The sequence below is a fragment of the Setaria viridis genome, chromosome 2 (genome assembly GCF_005286985.2).
Source record: "Setaria viridis chromosome 2, Setaria_viridis_v4.0, whole genome shotgun sequence".
Taxonomy (NCBI): Eukaryota; Viridiplantae; Streptophyta; class Magnoliopsida; order Poales; family Poaceae; genus Setaria; species Setaria viridis.
The window spans coordinates 40,892,377-40,914,525 of record NC_048264.2 but is presented as its reverse complement, the minus strand read 5'-3'; the positions used below and the strand labels follow the sequence as shown (position 1 = coordinate 40,914,525).

General features: G+C 46.7%; 2 protein-coding genes across 2 annotated transcripts; one reads left to right on the top strand and one right to left on the bottom strand.

Moving 5' to 3' along the window:
• The first annotated feature begins 4,954 nt into the window (after nt 1-4,954).
• LOC117843717 (uncharacterized) lies at nt 4,955-7,720 on the top strand. The gene is made up of 5 exons (XM_034724396.2): nt 4,955-5,220; nt 5,499-5,684; nt 5,827-5,896; nt 6,245-6,434; nt 7,209-7,720. Exons 1-5 carry the CDS (start codon nt 5,194-5,196, stop codon nt 7,306-7,308), a joined length of 573 nt encoding a protein of 190 aa, XP_034580287.1. The 5' UTR covers nt 4,955-5,193; the 3' UTR covers nt 7,309-7,720.
• A 1,362-nt stretch (nt 7,721-9,082) lies between these two features.
• Nucleotides 9,083-12,011, bottom strand: LOC117843718 (pyruvate, phosphate dikinase regulatory protein, chloroplastic-like). The gene is made up of 3 exons (XM_034724397.2): nt 11,272-12,011; nt 9,472-10,108; nt 9,083-9,387 (listed from the first exon to the last, which is right to left on the bottom strand). The coding sequence occupies exons 1-3, from the start codon at nt 11,845-11,847 to the stop codon at nt 9,284-9,286; spliced, it is 1,317 nt and encodes a 438-aa protein (XP_034580288.2). The 5' UTR covers nt 11,848-12,011; the 3' UTR covers nt 9,083-9,283.
• Nucleotides 12,012-22,149: the final 10,138 nt, after the last annotated feature.

Here is a 22,149-nt window from a genome sequence, read left to right as displayed (position 1 = left end):
GTGCCATATGGAAAGCATATACATGCACTGTCACTACTACTGGGTGGTGGGTCCAAGGTGTATGTAACACAAGACTTGTGTTGTGTCCCCACTGTGCTAATGACCCAATGCAAGGGACTTTCAGTGTTGATGCTTCTTTGCTATCACGACACGAATTTTTGGCTTGCAGTGACACAAGTCTGGGTATATAGGAGCTCGGGAATGTTAGGGAATGCGACACACATGTGCGTCCAGCTGCTTCCATTGATCGATCCCTTGGCTTGCAAGTGATATACCGGCCTTTTCAAGTAGTCAATCGTATCATCCATCCTTGAGAATGGTGATAACAGTTCGTTAATTATGTACTACACAACAAAGAACAGGATTATACGCATCGATTCGTAGCCAGCAATAATGCAAGCAGTAAGCGGTGACGACTAGGCCCGTCCCTGGGCACGTGCCTGTGCACCTATACAGGCCCCTAAAGATGTAGGGCCCACATAATTATCCTACATATTCAGTATTAGTGGTACTAGCAAAACTCGGCATGGTGCTCTCCAAATTTCCTCACGGAACATCTTGAGAAGCCTCATGACAGCACGAAACTTTCCTTCCAATTTTCTAGCTCTTTTAATTTTTTTCTAGCTTGCAACATGCAAATCGTATCCTATTTTTCCCTGAAAATACTAATAGCTGTACGTCATATATTGATTAATTGTGATCGGTTTGCAATCCTAAATCATTGCAGCTTCTTCTTGTTGGTCTAGAACAATACAAACCACAAGTAATCACTAATTAGGCCAGTTCTACTAGCCTACTGCAACCGCCATATGCCAGTAAACAACATTCTTCTTCTTGATTTTCCAGCCCGGTTAGTTTTCTTCCTTTCTCTAATTGTGCATAAGAATTTGAAGTCATGTCATTTTGGAAGTTGGATCAGACAATATCAGGAACGGACCCAGGATTTGGCAAGGACCGGGCCGGGGCTGATCCTAGCTTAGTAGAAGCTTATATACGTTGCTCCTTTATATTTGACTATTTTTTTTCTAAACCACTATTAGGATTTTAGCCTTGGACCCGGGCTGCAGCCTGGGCAGCCCAGGTTGTAGGTCCGCCACTGGACAATATCACAATAGTGTTATAACTTATTCTTAGAAATGTGTTCAACAACATATATAATTACTCCCTCCGTCCCTTGAAGAGTGCAATTTTAGTTTTTCTAGGACAAATTAGTGGTGGGGGTGAAAAGACTCTAATACCCTTATTTGTTGGTCACATGCAGTAAGTTTTGTCATGCAAATCAGATCTGACTACTTAATTAGGCAGGTAGTTAGATCAATGTTCTAGGATTGCACTCTTTTATAGGAATTTTTTTCAAAAGTTAGGATTGCACTTTTTATGGGACGGAGGGAGTAACTAAAGTGGTTTTTCAAAAAATCATACTAACTTTATTAAACATGTCCATTGGCGGGATTAGTGGTTCAAGTCTCCCGCTCAACCCAGTGCTCATATTTTTGGCTAATATATTATTCTTAAATGATAAGCGATGTGTCCATCGCCGGAGAGGTGATTCTTGTGATTTTGTCAATCCCAGACATTGGTAGAGGTACGATGTCTCTTCTATGTGTGCATACTTGCATGTACCTGTATGTTTGTACTATGTTTCGTATAAAAAATGAATCATAATATAAATTATCATTATTATTTTGGTTGTTAAGTCAAGGGCCTACATTAGAATTTGGTACAGGGCTCATGTATTTTGCGGGACAGTCCTGGTGATGACACTGATGAGTCAGCTTTAAGATGAACATACGACCGGGGGATTCATTCGAGATGCAAGTTAAATGATGCTAGTCCAACTTAGCATGGCTTTCTTTTGGGGCAGAAGGAGGGGCTCCGGCCGGGAGAGTTGCAAACATGAGAGCTAGGAGGGACGGCGAAAGAGACAGCCATACACATGAGAAATAAAGCAGGTGGAGTGCTTGCGCTTTGGCTTAACCCAGTGACGTAATTGTCATAAGCACGATGTTGCCTTAAATAAAAGCCCTATATATCCGGAATCTTCCTTAGATATTTCTGCTGACTTTTATCATATGCTGATTGCTGATTGGTACAGTACTGTAGAACAGAGGACGCTCAGCTGGTATTTACCACAGACCACTGCGTGTCACTGGCCCACGCATTCCAATTGTCAGCATAAATTTGTCAAAGGCCACTGCGTGTCACGGCAATGGAAAAAAAAATCGTAAATGAACTCTCTCTAATCTTCATCTTACATTACCCACTTTCTAATTTCACCTCTAATCCTTTCCTGCACGAGCTTGGGGACCACCTCCTCCTTTTTTAACTCCTGCGCATCGCTCCCCTGTTCGTTCGAGAAAATATCTACGAAACCACGCACTACGCAATCCACGGCGGAAAAAGCAATCGATCGATCGAGGTGGATGGGATCACAGAGGGAGCGAGAGCGATGGGAGTAAGGGACGCGGCGAGAGAGTGAAGTCAACGCGAGCCCTTGGTCGTCGCCAAGCAGATGAGGTCATCGAGCGCATGCTTGCATGTGCGCGTCCCTAGCTGCACGAACGATCCGCTCCAGGGATGGAGATGATGGAGTAGCATCGCAGCTGATCATTCCGGTCCCCGGATACTAAAATCATATGCGTGCGCGCGCATCACGGATCCGAATCGCGATTCCATGCGTTATCATATCATATCACAGCTTGGATTGGATGTATAATCGGTCGTCGATCGATCGATCGATCGATCACTACAGCTGTTGCGTCTCAGTCTACGTGCCTGTTCGGTCGCGCGCGCACAGTTGTCGCGCACGTCCACCAGCAAGCACCCCCGCATGGCCGCGCGTCCATTTCAGCTGACAAGCTTTGCTGACCGCTTCAGCTTACTGTGTGCCGCACTCCCCGGCCGGCCGTGATCACCGCCGCTCACTGGAAGCCATAGTACAAGCTCGACGTCCACTACTCAGATGTGTACGTTTGTATAAATGGCAACGAATATATATAGATACGATTTTACCGTATGATGAATTCACCTATATAGATTGTCAAATTTTAATTAATATTGCTAAAAAAACGTTTTAGTTAATCTCTATGATCGATAGACAAAAAGAGAGAGAGAGAGAAAACTAACCCATAATGTTCCGTATACCATATGGGTACGATGGTCATCACGCAAATACCGTGAGATAACTAACGCTTGGTTATTAGGAATAAAGTAGGGAGTGTCCTGGTGAGAGCTATGCTGCCTGGATCATCTTCAGATGACACCGTTTAATTTTGCTCACTGTCAGCTTCAAACTGATGAAATTCCTTTTGGACTAAAATAAACACCACTCGATTGGTCGACAGGTCCGCGGAGGATTCCATGTCACCGGGCGGCCGATCATATCATCGGCACTCGATCACGCATGATGTCCGATGGAGAATGTAAACCTGGCTGCTGCTCCGCGTGCCGGCCAGTTGGCTGCCTCAATAGAATAAACGAAGATAACCCTCTTCCAAAAAACAAATCAAGATAACAAAGCCCACGTAACGATTTGGCGCCATTTGTATGCCTCCTGGCAAGTAGGGCTCGCTTAGTTACTTTGCTTGCTCCTGCATTGCCTTGCCTGGCGAGGCTACTGAGCAAGCTACGGCGCTTGGTTCTTTTGCCTGGGCGCTTTGGAGCTTGTGCAGGCAAGATTTGGCTTGCTCCCGTGGGAGAGCCAAGTCGGCTTGCCTGCCCTGTCAAGCTTCTCGTTGATCGCACCGACGAGGCGAGGCAAAACGAGGCGAACCCCTCGCGCGGGAACCAAGCGCGCCATTAATTAATTTCCACGTCAGATATAATCACACAGTTTCCTGAAAAAAAACATAAAAGGTAGTAGCACCGCATGCTTTCATTTTTAAAATTAAACGTCCACTGGCTTTTTGTTCCGGGGGAAAAAGTGAGGGAAAAGAGGGAAATGGGTGGAGTTGGGGGAAATACTCGCACGCTTGCCTGGCGAGCTCGAGTGCGAGTGGCGGCAGGGAGCCATCGAACGCTTGAGGATATCCGCCTGCCAAAATCTTTTCTCACGAAAACGACCTCGAGGGAATAAATAATTCGAGTTTTCCTCGCTTCTTTTTATGGACCACTCCTCGAGGAACTTTGGAATTCGCCAAGAGCACGCTCACAAATATTTGAATCAGTAGTTATTGGGAAAGCGAGAATTTTGTAGGTATTTCGCAGGAAGCAAGTCTGTTTTGTAGGAGTATCTCATAAAGATTTCTTGTGTTTTTGAATACTCTAGGTCCGAGTCAGCTCAGTTGGGATGCAAAAAAATTACTAGCCCATCAACCCATTCCAAAAATTTTACACGCTAGTCGCTAGACATTAATTAGCCACTTGGCAACGAATCGTTTGGTCAAACATTGCCAATCCAGTGGTACCTAGTTTAGTCATAGTAAGGCAGTAAAGTAAATACCTGCTAGACCTGCTCAGTACTCCAAGAAACTAGGGAAGCAAATGATGGCAAAAACTAATTTTAAAAAATATTTAGTAAGCCTTCCGATGTCATAGAGTTCTATTTTTGGTTGTGCACAATTCATATGTTTAAATTTTAACCACACTAGACAAGATTGACAAAGCAAGGTGTATTTTAAGACCAAATCACTTTCTTATAATGTTACGGTTTCAACTTGAATTTGTTACGGTTTCAACTTGAATTTGTTACGGTTTCAACTTGAATTCGGTACACTAATTAGTACTTCCTCGATTTCAAATTGTAGGTCGTTTTAATTTTTTTTAGCTTTATAGATATCGTTATGCATAGAAAAGTTAAAATGACCTGCAATTTGGAATGGATGAAGTAATTATCAAGAACTGCCTTCACAGAGTACGCGTGCGCGTAACCAGAAGAACACCATTGTGGTAATTTACGAAATGGGACCGGACTTGTAATCAAAACCCAGCGGCATATAAAAAGCCGTACTCGCCATCATCTCCTCGCCCACATGCTCTCGGAGAGTGAGGGAGAATCTTTTCGCCCTGAAAAAGAGCAAAGCGTCAGGCCTTTCCCCCGGTTCCTAGTTTTGGTACTACTCCACCGGCATCATTCTCCCCGTCCCCAACGAACCAGCGGAGCTCGCATCGCAGCCAACAAAAGAGAAGGGATCAGCCGCCGCACGGACACGCAGCGAAGCATCGATCGCCAGTTCGCCGGAGCGGTCGGAAGGCATGGGGGACGCCGCCGCAAACCACCCTGTGAGTCTCTCTCCCTGCTCCATCACCTGCAGAGTTCTGCGGGAGCAAATCGGCTATCCCTATCCTTCTGAGAAATTTGAATTTGGAACGACTGAATTTCGGTTGAATTTTCTTGTGCCCGAGGGGAACAAAAAAGTTACCGGAAGTTTGGTTCTGTTTTGGTGGTAACAGCACGTGAGATCGATCGCTTGGTGGAATAGAATCCCCCTGCGTTCTGTTCTTGGAGATGGAAATGGTAAGAGTTACTGACAGCAGCTTCTTATATCTGTTACGTGCAGATCCTCGCGGTGGGTGATGTCGGACAATCGAGCTTCGGCGTCAACTCATCCGCCGCTGCTACCGGCGGCGGGTTCGTGGCCCTCGACGTCGGCGCGCTGTCGTCATCCCTCGCCGGCGACGCTGGCCCGCCGCCGGGTACGCCCACCGCGCCCCCACGGACACCCACCGCGCCCCCGCGGACACCCGTAAGTCCGAGGAAACGCGTGCTCGCGAACTGGCCGGCCCCGGCCGGGACGCGGCGGTACACGCCAAATTCCGTTTCGTCTCGTTGCTTCCAAAGCTGACTCTTTTTTCCTTCCTCTGTGCCCGTGCCGCGAACAACGACAGAAGGTGGTGAGGTCGCTGTCGCGGAAGGGCGACAGGAAGCCGACCGACGGCGACGCCAACGGCACCGCCGGTACGTCAGCCCAGACGATTAGCTCTCTTCTGTTATTAGCATCCATTTCGCGTTCTGATTTTGCCTTTCAGCGGGGGAAATAAATCGCATTTTGGTGCCAATTCCTGTTAGAATTCTCGTGCCTCTTCGTTTTGTCGGTTTCCGTTTAATTCGATAGAGATTTTAGTGATGGATTGGTCACCTTGTCGTTTAAGCTAGCGCATGTAAGCTACTAGTAAATTGGCAAGTGACAGTCACTGATGCGTTCGATTCTAACGACGAATTGGAGGGATGCCTTCTTGGGGATGCAATCTTTGAACAGAACATGGATGCTGACCGGCTCGACCTCCTCCGTCCATGTATGTGCAGGTGGCGGTGGAGAGCGGCCGCAGCTGTTCGTGCACGTAGCGGCCGGCGACCTCGGCGACGCGCCCAGCAGCGCGCGGCTGGTCGTGCACACGCCGCTGGCCAGCACGCCCGGGAGCAAGTCCCGGCGGTTCGGCAGGCGGCCGGCGCCGTGGCTGGATCCCCGGAGGGTCGTCTTCCTCTTCGCCACGCTGTAAGAACATCGCTCTCCCTCCCCTAGTCCCCTTCATCAGCTGTCAGCTCTGACAGTTCGTTCACTTTGAAAGAAAAACAAAAACAGAAGCTACCTCAACATGGCAAGTCGTAGCAGTACTTCTCACAGTAATTCGTTTCCGGTAGTAGTAGGCTAGCTAGTGGCTGCCAAAGTCGCGGGGATTAATGCTCTCACATGAAGTACCCAGACGATTAGGCGGAGCAGTTAAGCGTGTTGAGTGAGCGTGCCTGAACAAGCAAAGCTACGGAGTTGGCATGCAGTAAACGCCAGCAAACTTCCCCGTTGCGTCTTCAGAGGGGTTAGTAGAGAGTACAGTGTACAGAACCAAACCCTGAAACCCAGCAAACGCGGCGATCCATCAGTTCGATGCGATGGATCTTTAACGGGGCAATGCCAGGAGCAACATCAAGAGCATTGTATTCGGCAGCCCCTAGAACACGTTCATCTGTTGGGAAGGTACGAGTCCGACGACGATGGCGATGCTCGCAATCGCAGAGAGTTGCAGGCTTGCAGCGTAGTTTTTGTTGGCCGAGTCTCCGTTGCAGAACTAGCTCTGGGCGTCGCCTTCGCTACAGCGACGGCGGAGAAGAAGACGGCGACTGACGGGCAACCGCCGTGGCGAACACGACGCTGCCGTGCTGAGCGCGGCGTGCTGGCGTGCAAAAACCTGACGCTGAGTTGCTATGGTCGGCACTCGGCAGTAGTATCCGCCGTGCTTGAATCCTGACAGCGGCCTTGTCTGATCTCGTTCAGGTCCAGCGTGGGGACGCTCATCCTGCTCTACTTCACGCTCTCCATGAGCAGGGCGGACTCCAGCGGCAGTGGCGGCGGCGGCGCCAGCGACGCGCGGTGAAAGTCCGGCCATCGACATCGAAAGGCCGAAGAGGCGATATTTTGGTGTTCCGAGCTTTTCTCTCTCTCCCTTTTTTGCTGAACAAGATAACTGGGAAAGATTTCGAGGGGGGTACTGTAATCCCGGCGTAAAAGAAAGGTCAGTCTCACAGAGGAAAACTGAACGGCAGTGAAGAGATCAGGCTTGTTGGGGTTTGATGGACAAGTTTGGTTTCTTTGAAACACTGATGGACAAGTTTGTGGTGGCGGCTAATGGCTATCCTTGTTTTTTTTCCTTTTCTTTTTCTTTTTTCTGACTGCCCAAAAAAGGGTACATGTCGCTTTACAACGACAAACAGATATTGTATTTTTCATTTGTTCCTGGTGTTGCAAACAGAATCATACAAATTGTGGTACATATCTTTACAGCGATAGCCGATTGTCTCTCCTCGAATGCCATTTCCTGAATAGTGGTACAGATCTTTGGTCAACCTAAACTGAATGAACGAACAAAGAATGACACACATAGATCACGAGGTGGTGATCTAAGAGAATTTGGAACCCTCATGAATGAATGTGACACTCTCTATGCATGTGGCACTAATCTAGTAATAGACGCAACAAAATGCCGGATTTGATAAATTTTGGAATTTTGGAATGTCTGCACTGCGGCAGAATAGACTTAAAACTCCGTAGCAAAGACCTTGTGGGACTCGACACGAGTGTTAACCACCTGACAGGTAATCGTAGACTAGAACTGGAGCCACCCTGCAAGGACAGAAATGGATTTCTTAAGTTACTCAGTTTTATGCTGAAAAGTTGGATAGATACCTGCCTTAGCTGTCTAGAATGAACAGTATTGCGCAAGACTTATTATACTTGCAACTCAACGAAAACAACAGAGAACATGTCCGGTATTTTTTCTGTGAGGCTGTGTGGTTGATCGACAGCAACACTTGCACTTGGAACACTTACCTTCTTAAGATATACTCCTACACAAAACACAATCACCGTCCACTTACTCTTCTTTTGCATGCAGACAAGGCAAACATTTTTTTTTCACGCAATTGCGAAATAGCCTGTTTCTTTCTAGATGTATCAAATAGAAACATATACCAAGGATTATCTTAAGATCATTTCAAAGATCCTTGTGTCAGCTCTTGAGCCTGCAGCAGTTTCCTCTCAACCAGATTTTCAGTGACTGGATGTCTCGATCTCAGTCCATGGTGTTCCTGGTCCACCAGATAAACTACATTTTGTTTAAAGCACATACTACCAGAAGTTCATCCTGGTACTCTCAACCACATCCACAAGATGCTTACTTCAAATAGCAACCAGAAAAAATAGAAAATGTAGAAAACATCATTCCACATTATCTGCAGTTATTGTAAAGCCATAGAGATCAAACAGCAAGATCCATCAAGCTATTTAACACCACCAAGAAATCTGAAACACAACAAGAAAGAGCAAAAGAAAAGACGCGAAAAGTGTCTCCAAGTCAGACTAGAACACATTTTGATCCCTTTGAAAGAGATTTGCCTATCCGATTCAAAAGTTTTTTTTAAAAAAAAAGGATCCTAGGGTGTATACTAGAAGAAAAATGGCGAGTATTCAAGCATACTGTCTAAGAACATCCTTGTTCAGGAGAAAAGGGACGGTATTCAGGTCCATATTTAATGATGATGAGGATTTGAGCTTCCTGCAGGAAATATATCACTCCGATTTTCTGGTAAGTCTCAGAAAGGCAATTCACCCTACTATTTTACCTGGGATATAGAGATTCTCTAACGACCAAATAAAGTGAGGCCAATGGAAGGCCGTAAATGCAATATACATTTATTTCTGCTGAACTATTCTGTAAACTTAACTTTAAGATACAAACGCCACCTAGAAGGTGGAACAAACAAGGATAAAGGGTAATGTTATTTGACACGGACGTTATCAAAACACACACACACACACATTACAAGGCGTAGTAGAAGGGATAGAACATGATTCTAGTACCGTTTCGATATGCGTGGCATGGAACACTTCTGTTTCTTATCATGGAGAATCCTTACAACCACAGCAGCTGTTTCCTCTACAGCTTTTCCAGTGACCACTGCATTAAAACAGTACAAAAGAACATTTAAACAAAGAAACAACAAACTAAAGGTTTCCATGAAGACAATTTAACTAAACTTACCAATGACTGGCCACACTGGATTTTGAGCAAAAATTTGATTTGCATGGGCCAACTCCTGCCTCACATGCTCCATTTCAGCATAATTGCTCTTATGCCCATCAAAACCTAGAGTTTTGGCCCTTGTCTTTCTAATTGCTTGAAGAACCACTGGGTTTATTGTCAATCCAAAAATCTTGTCCTGATTGATCTCAAAAAGAGCCTTTGGAAGATTGATTCCCATCACAATAGGGACATTTGCTACCTTGTATCCCTTCTGTGCTAGGTATATTGACAATGGAGTCTTCCCTGTACGTGAAACACCAACAAGTACAATGTCTGCACGGTTGAGGTTCTGTGGCTGAGCTCCATCATCTTGTTTGATGGTAAAATCGATGGCGTCAATTCGTCGGAAGTAATCCTCAGTTAGTTTACCCTGTCGGCTAGGAGAACTTCGTGGAATCCCAGAAGGAGCAACACCAATATGATTAGCAATGGCTTCAACAGTAGGTCGAAGAACATCAGTGGATGGAACACCCCAGAAATCACAGGCCTTCTTAGTTGTCTCAGCCATTGACGGATCAGCTAGAGTATACAGAACCAGTGCCCCTTCTTTTGCTGCTTGCTTGATTAACTCAATAAGTGTTTCCGTGTTGTCGATCTAAAACAAATTAGCAGAAACTTTTTACATATAAAAGATGCGCCTGTTACCAAGTTATGAGTGGCTAACATTTTTTCAAGCCAGCGCAGATCAAAATTTATTTTGATAACTAGTATCTAATAAGGACTTCCTGACTCCTGATCCAGGAACATGACAAAAGCCTTGTTTTCTCCAACAATATGATCAAGCCAAACAGACATATTTGTCTGCCCCCCCCCCCCCCCACCCCCACCCCCACCACCACCAAAAATAAGCTGATAACTAGTATCCCAACATTCAGATACATATTTGTGTTTTCCACCCCAAACAATACATGTACAAGACTCGGAGAGAATCTGAACCAACGAAATAAATAGGTACGTTTGAAGCAAACATGCAGTTATGGATTTGCACAGAACGTCTTCCTTTATCCAATTGCATCATGCATATGTATACGATTGCATATTGTGATCTTGTCCTTACTCAAAAAAGGGTTTGGAATCTAGTGGAAATGTATCCAACGTTCCATGCAGAAATAACCTTATTACCAGGACAGCATAGCAATCCTTTGTGTCAGTACTCAGGAGAACCCCATAGCCATTATCATCTAACATCGAGATAGATGACAGTGAAATATTGGCCCAAGTCGCCCCTCAAACCCTCACTATTTTAAGCTCACCCGAATCCAGATCCACCAGAACATAAAATTCCTATGTTAATTGCAAGAAATTTACAATCCCAATTCAAGAATCATATAGCATAGCACGGTAACAGTTGTACTAATCACCCTGAAAATGAATCATACCTTTGCACATATCGTTATAGAGCAGAATTAAAGGGTTATCGTTGGATCCCAAGATATTACATTCTGTCTCTAAATCACAAGTCATTGGTTTTCCCTTGGAGATCTGGCTCTTCCCCAATGTGACACTCTAAATTCAGCATCTCACTTTGCGTATTTGAACTACTGATTTAGTGATCTCTCTACTTGTCACCTATCGCATCACAAATATTTACCAGTACCGTCCAAAAACCCCTAATTGACTGATTCGGTACTTCCATGACAAAAGCAGAACATCTCCCGTTATAACTACTCAGTCTGTTACTCCAGTAGTTAGCGCACCATGAGCTTCCAGCGAAAGGGAAAGAAAAAAAGAAGAAAAAGACTGGGGCGGGATATTTACCCCGGAGAAGAGGTGGGTGCTGACGGAGCATCCGCTGTCGACGAGGCAGTGCTCAAACTGCCCAAGCGCGGCGTTCACCGAGTGCTCGGCCGTCCAGCCGGTGCCGTCCGACACCAAGTAGATGGCCTTCCCGGCCGCGGCGTCCCTCTCAGCCTCGCACACGTCGTCGTCGTCCTCCGGCGCCACCGCAGGAGTGTCGTCGTACAGCAGAGACGGCGGCTGCTGCGGCTGCGGCGGCGGTTTGGTCACCGGCGGCGGCGGCGCCGAGGAGACCGCCGCGCGGTCCACTAGCCTCAGCCGCCGGCCCGAGCGTAGCGCCCGCCCGCGGGACCACCGGCTGAGCTGCGAGCTGGCTTTCAGCGCCCGGGACGGGGACGAGGACGAGGAGGCGGCATCATCCGGCGCCCGTGGTGGCGGGGCGCGGTCGGACTGGCCTGGGGCCTCGGCTGCGGCAGGGGCGAGGACCGGGGAAGGGTCGAGGGCGCACGAGACCGGGCCGGGCGCGAGGCGGCGGCCGGCGGGGGACGGCGGGCCGAGCAGCGGCGCCGCGAGCGGATTGGCGCCGGCCCCTATCATTGAGCTAGCCTAGCCGAGGGGGCGGCGACGAGTGAGCGAGTCACGAGACGATGCCTTTCGCTGTTCGCCCGCGGGGATGGCTTGGCTGGTTTTCGCGTGGGGCGGTGGCGTTTTTGACGGGAGGCAGGAGCAGGCGGTGTGGCCTGGGGTGCGGCGGGGCGGGGGCGGTGATGGTTGTGCCGGTCAGGAGTGGCCGCGTGGGCTTGGTCGGTAAGAAACAGGGGACGCCAACGGGGTTGGACCGCGGACCAGCGACGGTTGGACGTGGAGGCTGGTCTGGTTGCGTCTCAGCACATCTATCTCGGCCGCCGTGTCCCGTGGGGACTTGGGGAATCTCGAATCGCGCTGCGCCTCTGCCCGTCGGCGTTCTTGGCCATTTCGGCTTCGTCCTGCAGCTGCAGGCTTTGCTTCCAACTTTTTTTTAACGAAGGAATTTTTATTTCAGAATGAAATATTGTTCCGGCCTTTACGCTAAGGGCTCGTTTGGATTAAAAAAATTTCAAAGGAATTTTTGAGTTTTTCGTTCCTTTGGAAAGGAATTGTGTGGCTGTGTTTTGCAACAAAGGATTGACTTCCATTCCGAAGGGAAGGGAACCATCCATGCACATTTCGAAGGAAAAAAAAGCATCCACCGGAAGCCAAGGGAAATCATCTTTCTAAACTTACAAAACATAGGATTAGAAAATATAAAATATAGGATTAGAAAATATAGGAATTTTTCCTAATGTAGGTGTTTGGATGAGCATAGGAAGTTCACAGGAATGGAAATCTTATGAAGTGTATAATCACCAATAGCATTAGATAAACTAATAGAATGGAAACTTTTAAGCAACAGCTAAGCTCATTTGCCTCGATCCCATGCAAAGGGAAAAGGAAAAAAGAGGTTTGACTGGATGTTAGTTTTCCTGTGGTTTTCCTATGAAATGAGCAGCATAGGAATTTTTTTTTCAATTTTCCCATACTCCAATCCTCCATTCCAAAGGCATAAACAGTGCTCAATCCTATAGGAAATGGAATCCTTCATTTTTCCTCCAAACTTCCTCCAATCCAATCCAAAGGAGGTCTGAGTTTCTTTCTCTAATCCTTTGTTGTGTGCTGTCTCAATCTCTTCCTCTAATCAGTTGCTGTGTGTTGTCTCCTCTTGGTATATGTTTTATAATTTGTTTATATTTTTTCTCATGATAATTCCTTTTCCCAGATCGTTAATGAGCTAGACAGTAAAAAGAATCAATATATTTCCTTTAATAAATGGCTCTTGTACTGATTATGATATAGGTATCCGGTTTTTTTATTGCAAAAGGCTAGCAGAACTATAAACCGGGTGTGATAGAATGTTTGTTTAGTGTTCCGATTCTAGCGTAATTGTTAATTAACTTGAAATTAGTACAAAGTAACTCAATTAAATTGACATTTTGGTTATTTCGTCTAATTGGACGTGTGAAGATCAATTTTTTTCCTGCGATCCAAACAACGCAAGCTTTACATTCATGTGTTTTTGGAATCACGTAGTTTTGTCCAGTATATTTTTTTCATTCCTCTGTTTTACATTCCTGTAATCTAAATAGCCCTAAAACGGTACTTGCCATTACGCGTCGTACTCGTCTTGGGACCACTACTCGCGTCATACTCGTCTTGGGACCACTACCTGTTGCCGAGCACGTGCCGCCCATATCTCGTTTTATTTTATCCAATCTGCTCCTCTATCTCCGATTTGTACTTTAGGGCTTGATTCGATCTAATTTCGAGGAGGATTGTGCCGTATTTGAGGTGGAAACGAATTGGGGTCAACGTAGAGGAGTCCTGCTCGAAGTAAAAAAGCATGAGGGGAAGCACGTGGGCAGGAAAAAGAACTGGATGAGTCCCTGGATAAGAAAAAGAACCGGATGAGTCCCTGGATAAGGGTCCACTTTTCCATGGAATAAATTGAAGTTGGACCCACTACCAATGATAAATATATAGATGTGGCCTGTGTCATCGCTCAATTATAAGAATATGTCTAAAAAGAACTGGATGAGTCGCTGGATAAGGATCCACTTTTTCCTGTTTGGTTCATTTAGTCCATGGACCATTTAGTTAGATCTGAGGTCGGCATAGGCTGGTCTCTACCCTGTTTGAATCCAGGGACTAAAGTCCATTAATACAGATGAACAAAGATGGTATTACCCCTAGTCAATGCATAAGGGAGGGTTCGGGACGGGTGGGAATGGGCAAAATGAGGGGCATGGGTGTCTTCTAGGGCTTTTAGTCCACTTTAGTCCACCCCCTTGGACTGCGAACTAAAGGGTTTAGTCCACATGTTTAGCACTTTAGGGACTAAAAGGGTCCAAAATGGATGGATTGAAGTTTAGTCCATGGTAACCAAATAGGGTCTAAAAACAAAAAGACTCCAAATTTCAGCATGGTAATTCATTCACATTTCACACCTCTCTCTATATATAATGCTGGCAGATCCTCAAATCCTGCTCCATTACCCAATTTGGCTCCTCCGCTTGCCACATAATCGAGATATCTCTATTCAAGTTACATTAACACCCCTAAACTTGGACTAAGATGACGCCGCATCTAGCTGCAGCATCCTATGGATAGAGATGGAGGGTGACTCCTGTGTTTCCAATCTGGAATTTTTACAATGGTAGCCTGGTTTTAGGTGCGGGAACTTGTTGGGTATTAGTATGCTTAACAATAGCAGATCAATAGCAAGGACCCAATCTCATAACGCACACCGCCGTTGTCAAACAATGAAGTAGTAAAACACTATCGTAAATTAATTGCCTATGCAATTTCCTATATGTATGTGAAAAATTTTCATGTCCAAAATGATATCTCAGTTATAACAGAGATTAAAAAAAAGCAAGACGAATGCTGTCTCCAACAATCGATAAACAAAGGATAGAAAAACCATTTTTTCCCCTTGAAATTTCACCAATAGTCTCAGTGTCTGAGAATCAGCCACCCACTCATACATTGACAATGACGCAAAATGTAGTCTCAAAGATGATGGTTAAGGTCTCTGAGTCACCAGAATTAAAATAACTGGATAGAGTTTAACATGGATCTGACATTGATCAAGCAGTGGTCTTACTCTATTATTAACTGGAGAATTCACCTCTAAGACAATTCATTTGAAGTGAGACGCGGACTTATTATTAAATGCTGACTAAGGGGTTCCTGCATGGCTGGTTGGCCTGCCTGCATGCATGCAGTGGGAGTAACGGGTGTATGTGGGAAACGGACTTTGTATTTGTGATGAATGTGAAGCATCAGCCTAGTAGCTGACTACACTGCATCTGCATCTATCTACCTAAAAAGGGGGAAAAATCAGAATAACATGTCAGCTGCTGCCATCCAGTTGCATAGGAAACATTCATGAAACAAGGCTCATTATGCGTGGGAGTTTTGAGCTAAGCATTCGAGGTTGGTTCGGATTTAAACAGATAAGCATCCGGAAGACATGCCAGATTACATTAGTTTCATCTTGAAGAACAAATACTTCTAAGAAAAAGAAGGAACAATTTCTAGCTGAACCAACTCTTGGGTCTTGGCCCCATTCGTTGGCATGTTCGAGCCCCAGGCAAAGATTGACTTGGTAATTTGTATTCTGTCTGTCTCTTGGTAGAAGAAGAATAGCGGAGCTAAGCTAGTCGCCGGCGTCCGGGGCTTGATGGCCAGCCCAAGAGGTGGTGGTGCCAATGCCATCGCTGTCGAGTCGGCGACGCTGCCTTGGACGGTCAGCTTCTTCGTTGGGCAACACCTTGGGCAATGTTGGAGGAGGTCGACGCGCCGGTCTCTGCCACCGCTGGAGCTTTAGCCTTCAACACGTAGAACCAGTCCTTGTAGATTTCATCGAAGTAGACACGGCCAAATCCATTGTTTCCAAAGCCAGTTCCAAGGCTGTTTAAGAAGACCAAATACGCCTCGTCATATATATCATACCCATATCCCACGAAGAGAACGTAATGGGCAAATCTGATTTGTCCATGAGTTTCAGCCTCAGTCTCAGCCTCGCAGTGGTATATTTCTTCAGGTTCGAGCGTGTGAAACTCCTCGTCCACACGAAAACACCCCACAACAGGCTTCCCTTGCCTTATGAAATCTGATGTGCTGAGGCCTGCTTGAGACAGCTTGTCAACTTGATGCGTCGTTCTCCTTCCCAATTGGCAGAGGTTGCCAGAGCACCCTTGTTCCGAAACAAACTGCGGACTGTCTCTTGACGCACATCTGATGGAAGGTTGGCAGTGGACTCTTCCGAGATCTTCCGTCCAGTGTGTTCTTCGTAATGCCTCACCAATGAACTTGAACTGAATTTCACATCGCAGGTGTTGCCTTCCATTGCAGCATCTTGCCGAACAGCCATTTCAGCACCTGCACTGAACGCCTCAAACACAAAGTATCTCCCTCCTGAACACGAACCTCGTCGGGGAGCAGATTGATTCCATTGTACCTAGCATTGATCCAGGAAAACTCCAAGTTGCCATTCGACTTTGGCACCAGAGCAGCTTGCAATTTCGCTGTGAATGACATTTTACTGCAGACATGAATTGAATATGGATAGTTGTTAGCATTTTTTACATCTTAAAGAAAATTGGAAAAAGTCCATTTTACTCCCCTCATCCCCTCACCTATCAGTTTTGTCCGCTTAACCTCCGGAACAAAATTTAAGCTTACTTTACTCCCCTAAACTATTTCATTTGGTCCAATCTATCTCCTAATTAAATTTATCTTTTTTTCTCCGTGTATGGGCTAAATTTTAAGTTCAAATTTTGTGAGCAGATACAAAACATGATGTCTCATGTTAAAAAATTATACTAAGAATTTTTCATGGTTGTATTCATAAGTTAGGAATATTTAATACGAAATTGATCTTAGATATATAAAACTATACAAAAAGTAATCATGAACAATTGCTAATGTATTTTTCTAACGTATAGCATCGTGTTATAATCCACCTGGCAATATCTGAAATTAAAACTCAACTTGCATGTTAAGAAAAAAAAGAGAGAAATCTAATTAGGGGTAGATTGGACAAAATGAAATAGTTCGAGGGAGTAAAGTGAGACTAAGTTTTGCTTAGGGAGTTAAGCGGATAAAGTAAATAGGTGAGGGGAGTAAAATGGACTTTTTTTAAGAAAATTTGACTGCTTGCAAAACTTGATGGAGACAATGTATCGTAAGTTGAGTTCAATTATGAGTAAAAGCGCAGATAAGGAATCCTAAAAAAGAAATTTGACAGAGTTCGTAAGGAATCCTAAAACGGCGAAGGGGAGCGGCGGCACGAGAACGACGAGGCCCAAGACTGGGGCTTGGTGGCGTGCGGGCGACGCGCGCGGAATCGAAGCATCCCTCGTCCGCGGCGGAAGGGCTGCTAGCGACGGCGGCCGTGGCGAGGCGGCAGTCCCGAAAGGCGGCGCCTTTTGGCTGAACGGGGTCGTCGACGGCACTGGCGGCTTTGGTGGCGAGCAGCTCGCGGCGGTCGCGACTCCGCGCGGACCAGGGTGGCTGGAGTCGCTGGACGGCGCGGCCGCGCGGGGCACTGTCTTGCCATGCCCGCGGGCGTGTGCGCGGTTCACGGCTTGCCGTGTCCGCGGGCATACGTGCACCTGTGTCCTAGGCTCCTGGCCACGGCGAGGAGATGCCGAGGCGCGGTCGCCATCGGCTCGCCGCGGCGGCGCTCGTGCCCTGCAACCGAAACTCAAACATCTTCTTCTGGATCAAAATCAAGAAATTGTTTTTCGCAAAAACGGAACTTTTTCCTCCTGTTACATCCGCAGCTCCATCTTCCTCGCCCCCCCCCCCCCCCCCCCCCCCCCCCCCCAACTCCGCCACGCTTCGCAGCGCCGCCTGCGCCCCTGCGCGTGACGCACTGATGGTGCGATGCCCCTTGCCACCTCGCCCCTCGCCCCAGCCCACTCCACCGCAACGCCCTCAGTGCCGCCTAGCCCCGTGCGTGCGTTGGAATTTCTGCTTCGGAAAAAGTATATTGTAGGGAACCACACATCTGGAAAGTAAGCTTTGTACTGCCGCCGCCTCCATCACCGGCGGCATCCCAGCTCGGCCGCTCCCGCAACACAACAAAAGGAAATATATAAAAATCATTTACTTTGCCATCAGATACCTTCGTGATATGGCCATGTTTATCTTATAGAGCAACACAAGAAAAAGAGAGACATTTTTCATTTTCTTGTTCTATATAAAAAAACTTTGTAGACTATAGAATCTAGTGGCACCTGCAACATTCTAATATACTCCCCAAATAAAAAAAAGGTCAGTTCTAGTTTTATCCTAAATCAAATTTTGTTAATGAGTTTGACAGGATTTATCGAGAAGGGTGTCAAAAATTTATGACACTGAATAGGTGTATAATAAAAATATATTTGATGATAAATCTAATGATATTTATTTGGTATTACAGTGCACGTACTTTTTGTATGAACATAGCCAAACTTAAGAAAAATGACTTACATCACGCTATGGCAAAAGTCGAGACTCGAGAGGAAGGAATTAGGAGAGAAGAAAACAGGAAGGGTCGTTGTTTTCGATGGGCCGAAGGATCGGTTGTTGGGCTGAATCTTTTTGCCGCCTGTTGTGTTATTGATTGGGCTTAACTTTTTGGGGCGTTGATGGCTTGTTTTTTTGGATTTTTTTTATTTTAGTATTTTGCAAAAATATATACCTAACAAACAAAAATTGCAAATCCATACCTATACCGCCGTTTGAAACAGCTATAACCAAATGAAATGGCGGAAGGTACACTGTAGTAACCTTATCATCGGTTCAACTAGCGGAATCTCCCTCCTCTGGACAGTACACTTTCCAAAAATCATAACTAATTCATATAAACTGAGCAGTACACTTTCAAAAAATTATAACTAATTCATATAAACTTGGATTGAGATAAACTTTATATGAAAATTGTATATCTCGACGAGATCTACAACTTTGTAGTTCAAATATTTTTCATTTGGTATCATCTTGATGCTCAAATAATCAAAACAAGTTTCAGATCTGAAACTTGTTTTGATTATTTGAGCACCAAGATGGCTCGAAATGAAAACAGTTTGAAAGTAAATCTCGTCGAGGGCTACAATTTTCATATAAAACTTATCTCTATCTGAGTTCATATGAATTAGTTATGATTTTTTGAAAGTGTGCTGTCCAATTTTGGATCTAAAATTTGAATTTTAAATTTGAAACTTGTATCGATTATTTGAGCACCAATATGACATCAAATGAAAAAAAAATTGAACTACAAAGTTGTAGATCTCGTTGAGATCTACACTTTTCAATAAAGTTTATCTCCATCCGAGTTCATATGAATTAGTGAGATCTGTATTTTTCATATAAAGTTTATCTCCATCCGAGTTCATATGAATTAATTAGTGTCCAGAGGAGCGAGATTCCGCCAGTTGAACTGGCGGTATTTCATTTGGCTATAGCCATTTCAAACAGCAGTATAGGTATAGATTTGCAATTTTTTTATATATTTTGGCAAAATACTAAAATAAAAAATATAAAAATTCCTTTTTGGTGGATTGTTGGTCCAAAGCCCATCCGAGGAGTCGCACGGCAGGTTAAAAACTCTTTCTAACGAACGGAAACGCATCCGAGCGGGCCTGGCTTCCATCGGTTATCGGAAAACCAGCGCAGATCAATATACGCATACGCCGCCGCCACGACCGGGCAAGTTGCTTTCTACGCCGCCGCCAATCTCCTCCTCTTCGTCCTCCTCCATGTCCACCGCCCGCCCCGCTCAGAACTCGCGATTCGCCGTCCAGAGCGAGCGGGACGCGAGGCCGGTGGACGAGCGCGTGCAGCGGCTGCTCGAGGTTTACCGCCCATGGGAGGCGCTGGACGGCATGGCGCTGACCATCATCGACCAGACCTACGCCGCGCTGGTCGAGATCCTCGGCCTCGGCGCGCCGCCGGCGGGAGGCGGGCCAGTCAAGGCGAGCCACCTCCTCGAGCCCCCCGACGACGCTGACTCGCCGGGGCTGTTGCCAGTGCTCGTCGTCGTCGAGGCCAGCGCGACCCACTGCTCCGTCCGCTTGATCGACGGCGGCGGCGGCGGCCCGGACCACGCAAGGCCGCACGCTGCCCTCATGAAGGCTGCCTCCCGCCAGCGGCAGCACGGCGTCAACCGCCGGGCGATCGCCAGCGCCTCGCCGGGGATGATACACCTGGCCCGAGCAGCCGCCGCCGGCGGCGGCGGCGGCGGCGGCGACGACGACGAAGGGGGCGAGGGCGCCGACAGGTGGAAGAAGGCCGTGGGCGACGTCCGGCCGGACGTCTCCGAGAAGGGCCTGCTCGGGGTGCTGGACGCGATGAGGGCGCACATGGACACGGCGATCTGGCTGGAGGACGGGGTGATGGCCATGGCGAGGGCCGGCGGGTGCAGGAGCCGCATCAGGGCCACGGACGTCATCAGGGTGCGCATGACGCTGGGGCAGATGAGACGGGAGCTCGACCTCAACGCCGTCATGCGACGCTTCCGGAGGCACCGCTGCATGATGCAGAACTTCAACCGGCGGCGGCCGGCGGCCGAGATGGATGTGGACCAGGTGGACGAGGAAGATGTGCTGACCAAGAGGTTGAAGGGACTGCACGTTATGGAAAACACCAGTAGCGAGGCAACTCATGGCGAACAGGGAAACAACGCAAAGTATCCTTTGTAAGTTGTAACAGCTGGGGCAAATTTTGTTCTGTATAAGCTTCCTTTGGATTGCACCTGTGTTTTACTCCGCAGAAAATATTATTTGAGAAATGTTATTTTTATCTGTTGATGGATTTATTTGAGAAATGTTATTTAAGCCTCGCAGTTCGACTTCCAGACGGTTTACGAATCCGAGTTGCTTGCTGTACAACTCCTGTTTTAAAAACAAAAACCTAAAACGATCTAACCCGAGTAGTCAGACATGTTAGCTTCGGTTATTATGATACCAGACAACCATCAAATAAATTGCTTTCGACGTCGCCGCCGACATGCCGGTCTCCTCCTTCAGTGTCTGCGCCGCTCCGAACTCGCGACCCTCCGCCGCATCACAGCACGAGGGGGAAGAGTCGCCGACGGCTCGGCGCGAGCTGCAGCTGCTGGAGGACCACCGCCCATGGGAGATGCTGGACAACATGGCGCTGGCCATGATCGACCAGACGTACGCCGCGGTGCTCGAGATCCTCCGCCTCCCACCGCCGCCGCCACAGGAGGGCGACAGGCACGTCACGCTCTCGGTCAGCCAGTGCGTCGGCTCCACCGACCCCGACTCGCCGGTGATCCGCGTCGAGGCCAGCGCGAAGCACTGCTGCATTTACGTGATCGACGGCTTCCACGTCGGCGGCGACATCATCGGCCGGGAGCTCGCGAAGCACGCCTCCCCGGGGCAGCGGAGCAGCTGGCCGTCGCGGCACCGGCTCACCCGGGCGAGCATCGGCGCCTCGCTGGGCACGCTGTACTTGCGTGTTCCTCCGCGCAAAATATTTGATTCCTTTTCTGTCCGGAGGTTAAACACTGATAAAGACAATACTGCTCAACAATAATGCAAATGTACTTCCTCCAGCGAAATGACCGAGAAAAAACAACCGGCACTTCTCGCAGTGCATTTGAGTTGCGAAAGGAGAGTATTCAGCTAATTAAGAATCTAATTGGATATTTAGCAAGTCTTAAAGACTCATAAGAACAACTGATGAGAGCAAGAAAGACATACTCAAGGCATCGTTAAAAATGTATAACTGAAAGTAGGAGCATTGTAGCCTACAGAATAGAGTAAGTGATTATTGATTAACCGTCGAAATTATAAGGCCAGCTTCCGAAGATGAGACGAGGGTGTTCGGCTGTACTCCCTCTATTTCAAATTGTAGGTCGTTTTAAGTTTCCTAGATACATAGTTTTTGCAATGTATCTAGATATATATAGATGCATAACAAAATTTGGGAATCTAGAAAAGCTAAAAAGACTTCAATTTGAAATGGAGGGAGTAGTCCGTAATATAGGATAACAAGATGTTCCTTAAAAAAAAGGGTAAGGAAGGCTATTGAACCTATTTATAAGGGATGCTTTTGACTTGTGAAAGGGAAATATTCCACAATTAACTAAATACTTGTGGATCTCTGGTGAAATCTTAGAGACTGATCATGGACAACATATCGGAGAAAGCAGGTAAGACAAAGCTGAAGACAGCTAAAATTGTATTACTGATTCATGCTTTGACAATTGTTGCCTCACGCCAAATTCTTCATGATATCAACGAGCTGAAGATAGGATTTGGAGAACTCGAGATGACAAAGACAGAGAGACCAAAATTTCTATCGCCC

Excerpts from the sequence above, each read along its gene's own strand:
- LOC117843717 (XM_034724396.2), top strand. The coding sequence starts at position 5,194 with ATGGGGGACGCCGCCGCAAACCACCCT. Across the intron at positions 5,221-5,498 it reads ACGCCGCCGCAAACCACCCT|ATCCTCGCGGTGGGTGATGT; the intron begins GTGAGTCTCTCT and ends TGTTACGTGCAG. Across the intron at positions 5,685-5,826 it reads CCGCGCCCCCGCGGACACCC|AAGGTGGTGAGGTCGCTGTC; the intron begins GTAAGTCCGAGG and ends GAACAACGACAG.
- LOC117843718 (XM_034724397.2), bottom strand. The coding sequence starts at position 11,847 with ATGATAGGGGCCGGCGCCAATCCGCTCGCGGCGCCGCTGCTCGGCCCG. Across the intron at positions 10,109-11,271 it reads GCACCCACCTCTTCTCCGGG|ATCGACAACACGGAAACACT; the intron begins GTAAATATCCCG and ends AATTTGTTTTAG. Across the intron at positions 9,388-9,471 it reads TCCAGTGTGGCCAGTCATTG|TGGTCACTGGAAAAGCTGTA; the intron begins GTAAGTTTAGTT and ends GTTTTAATGCAG.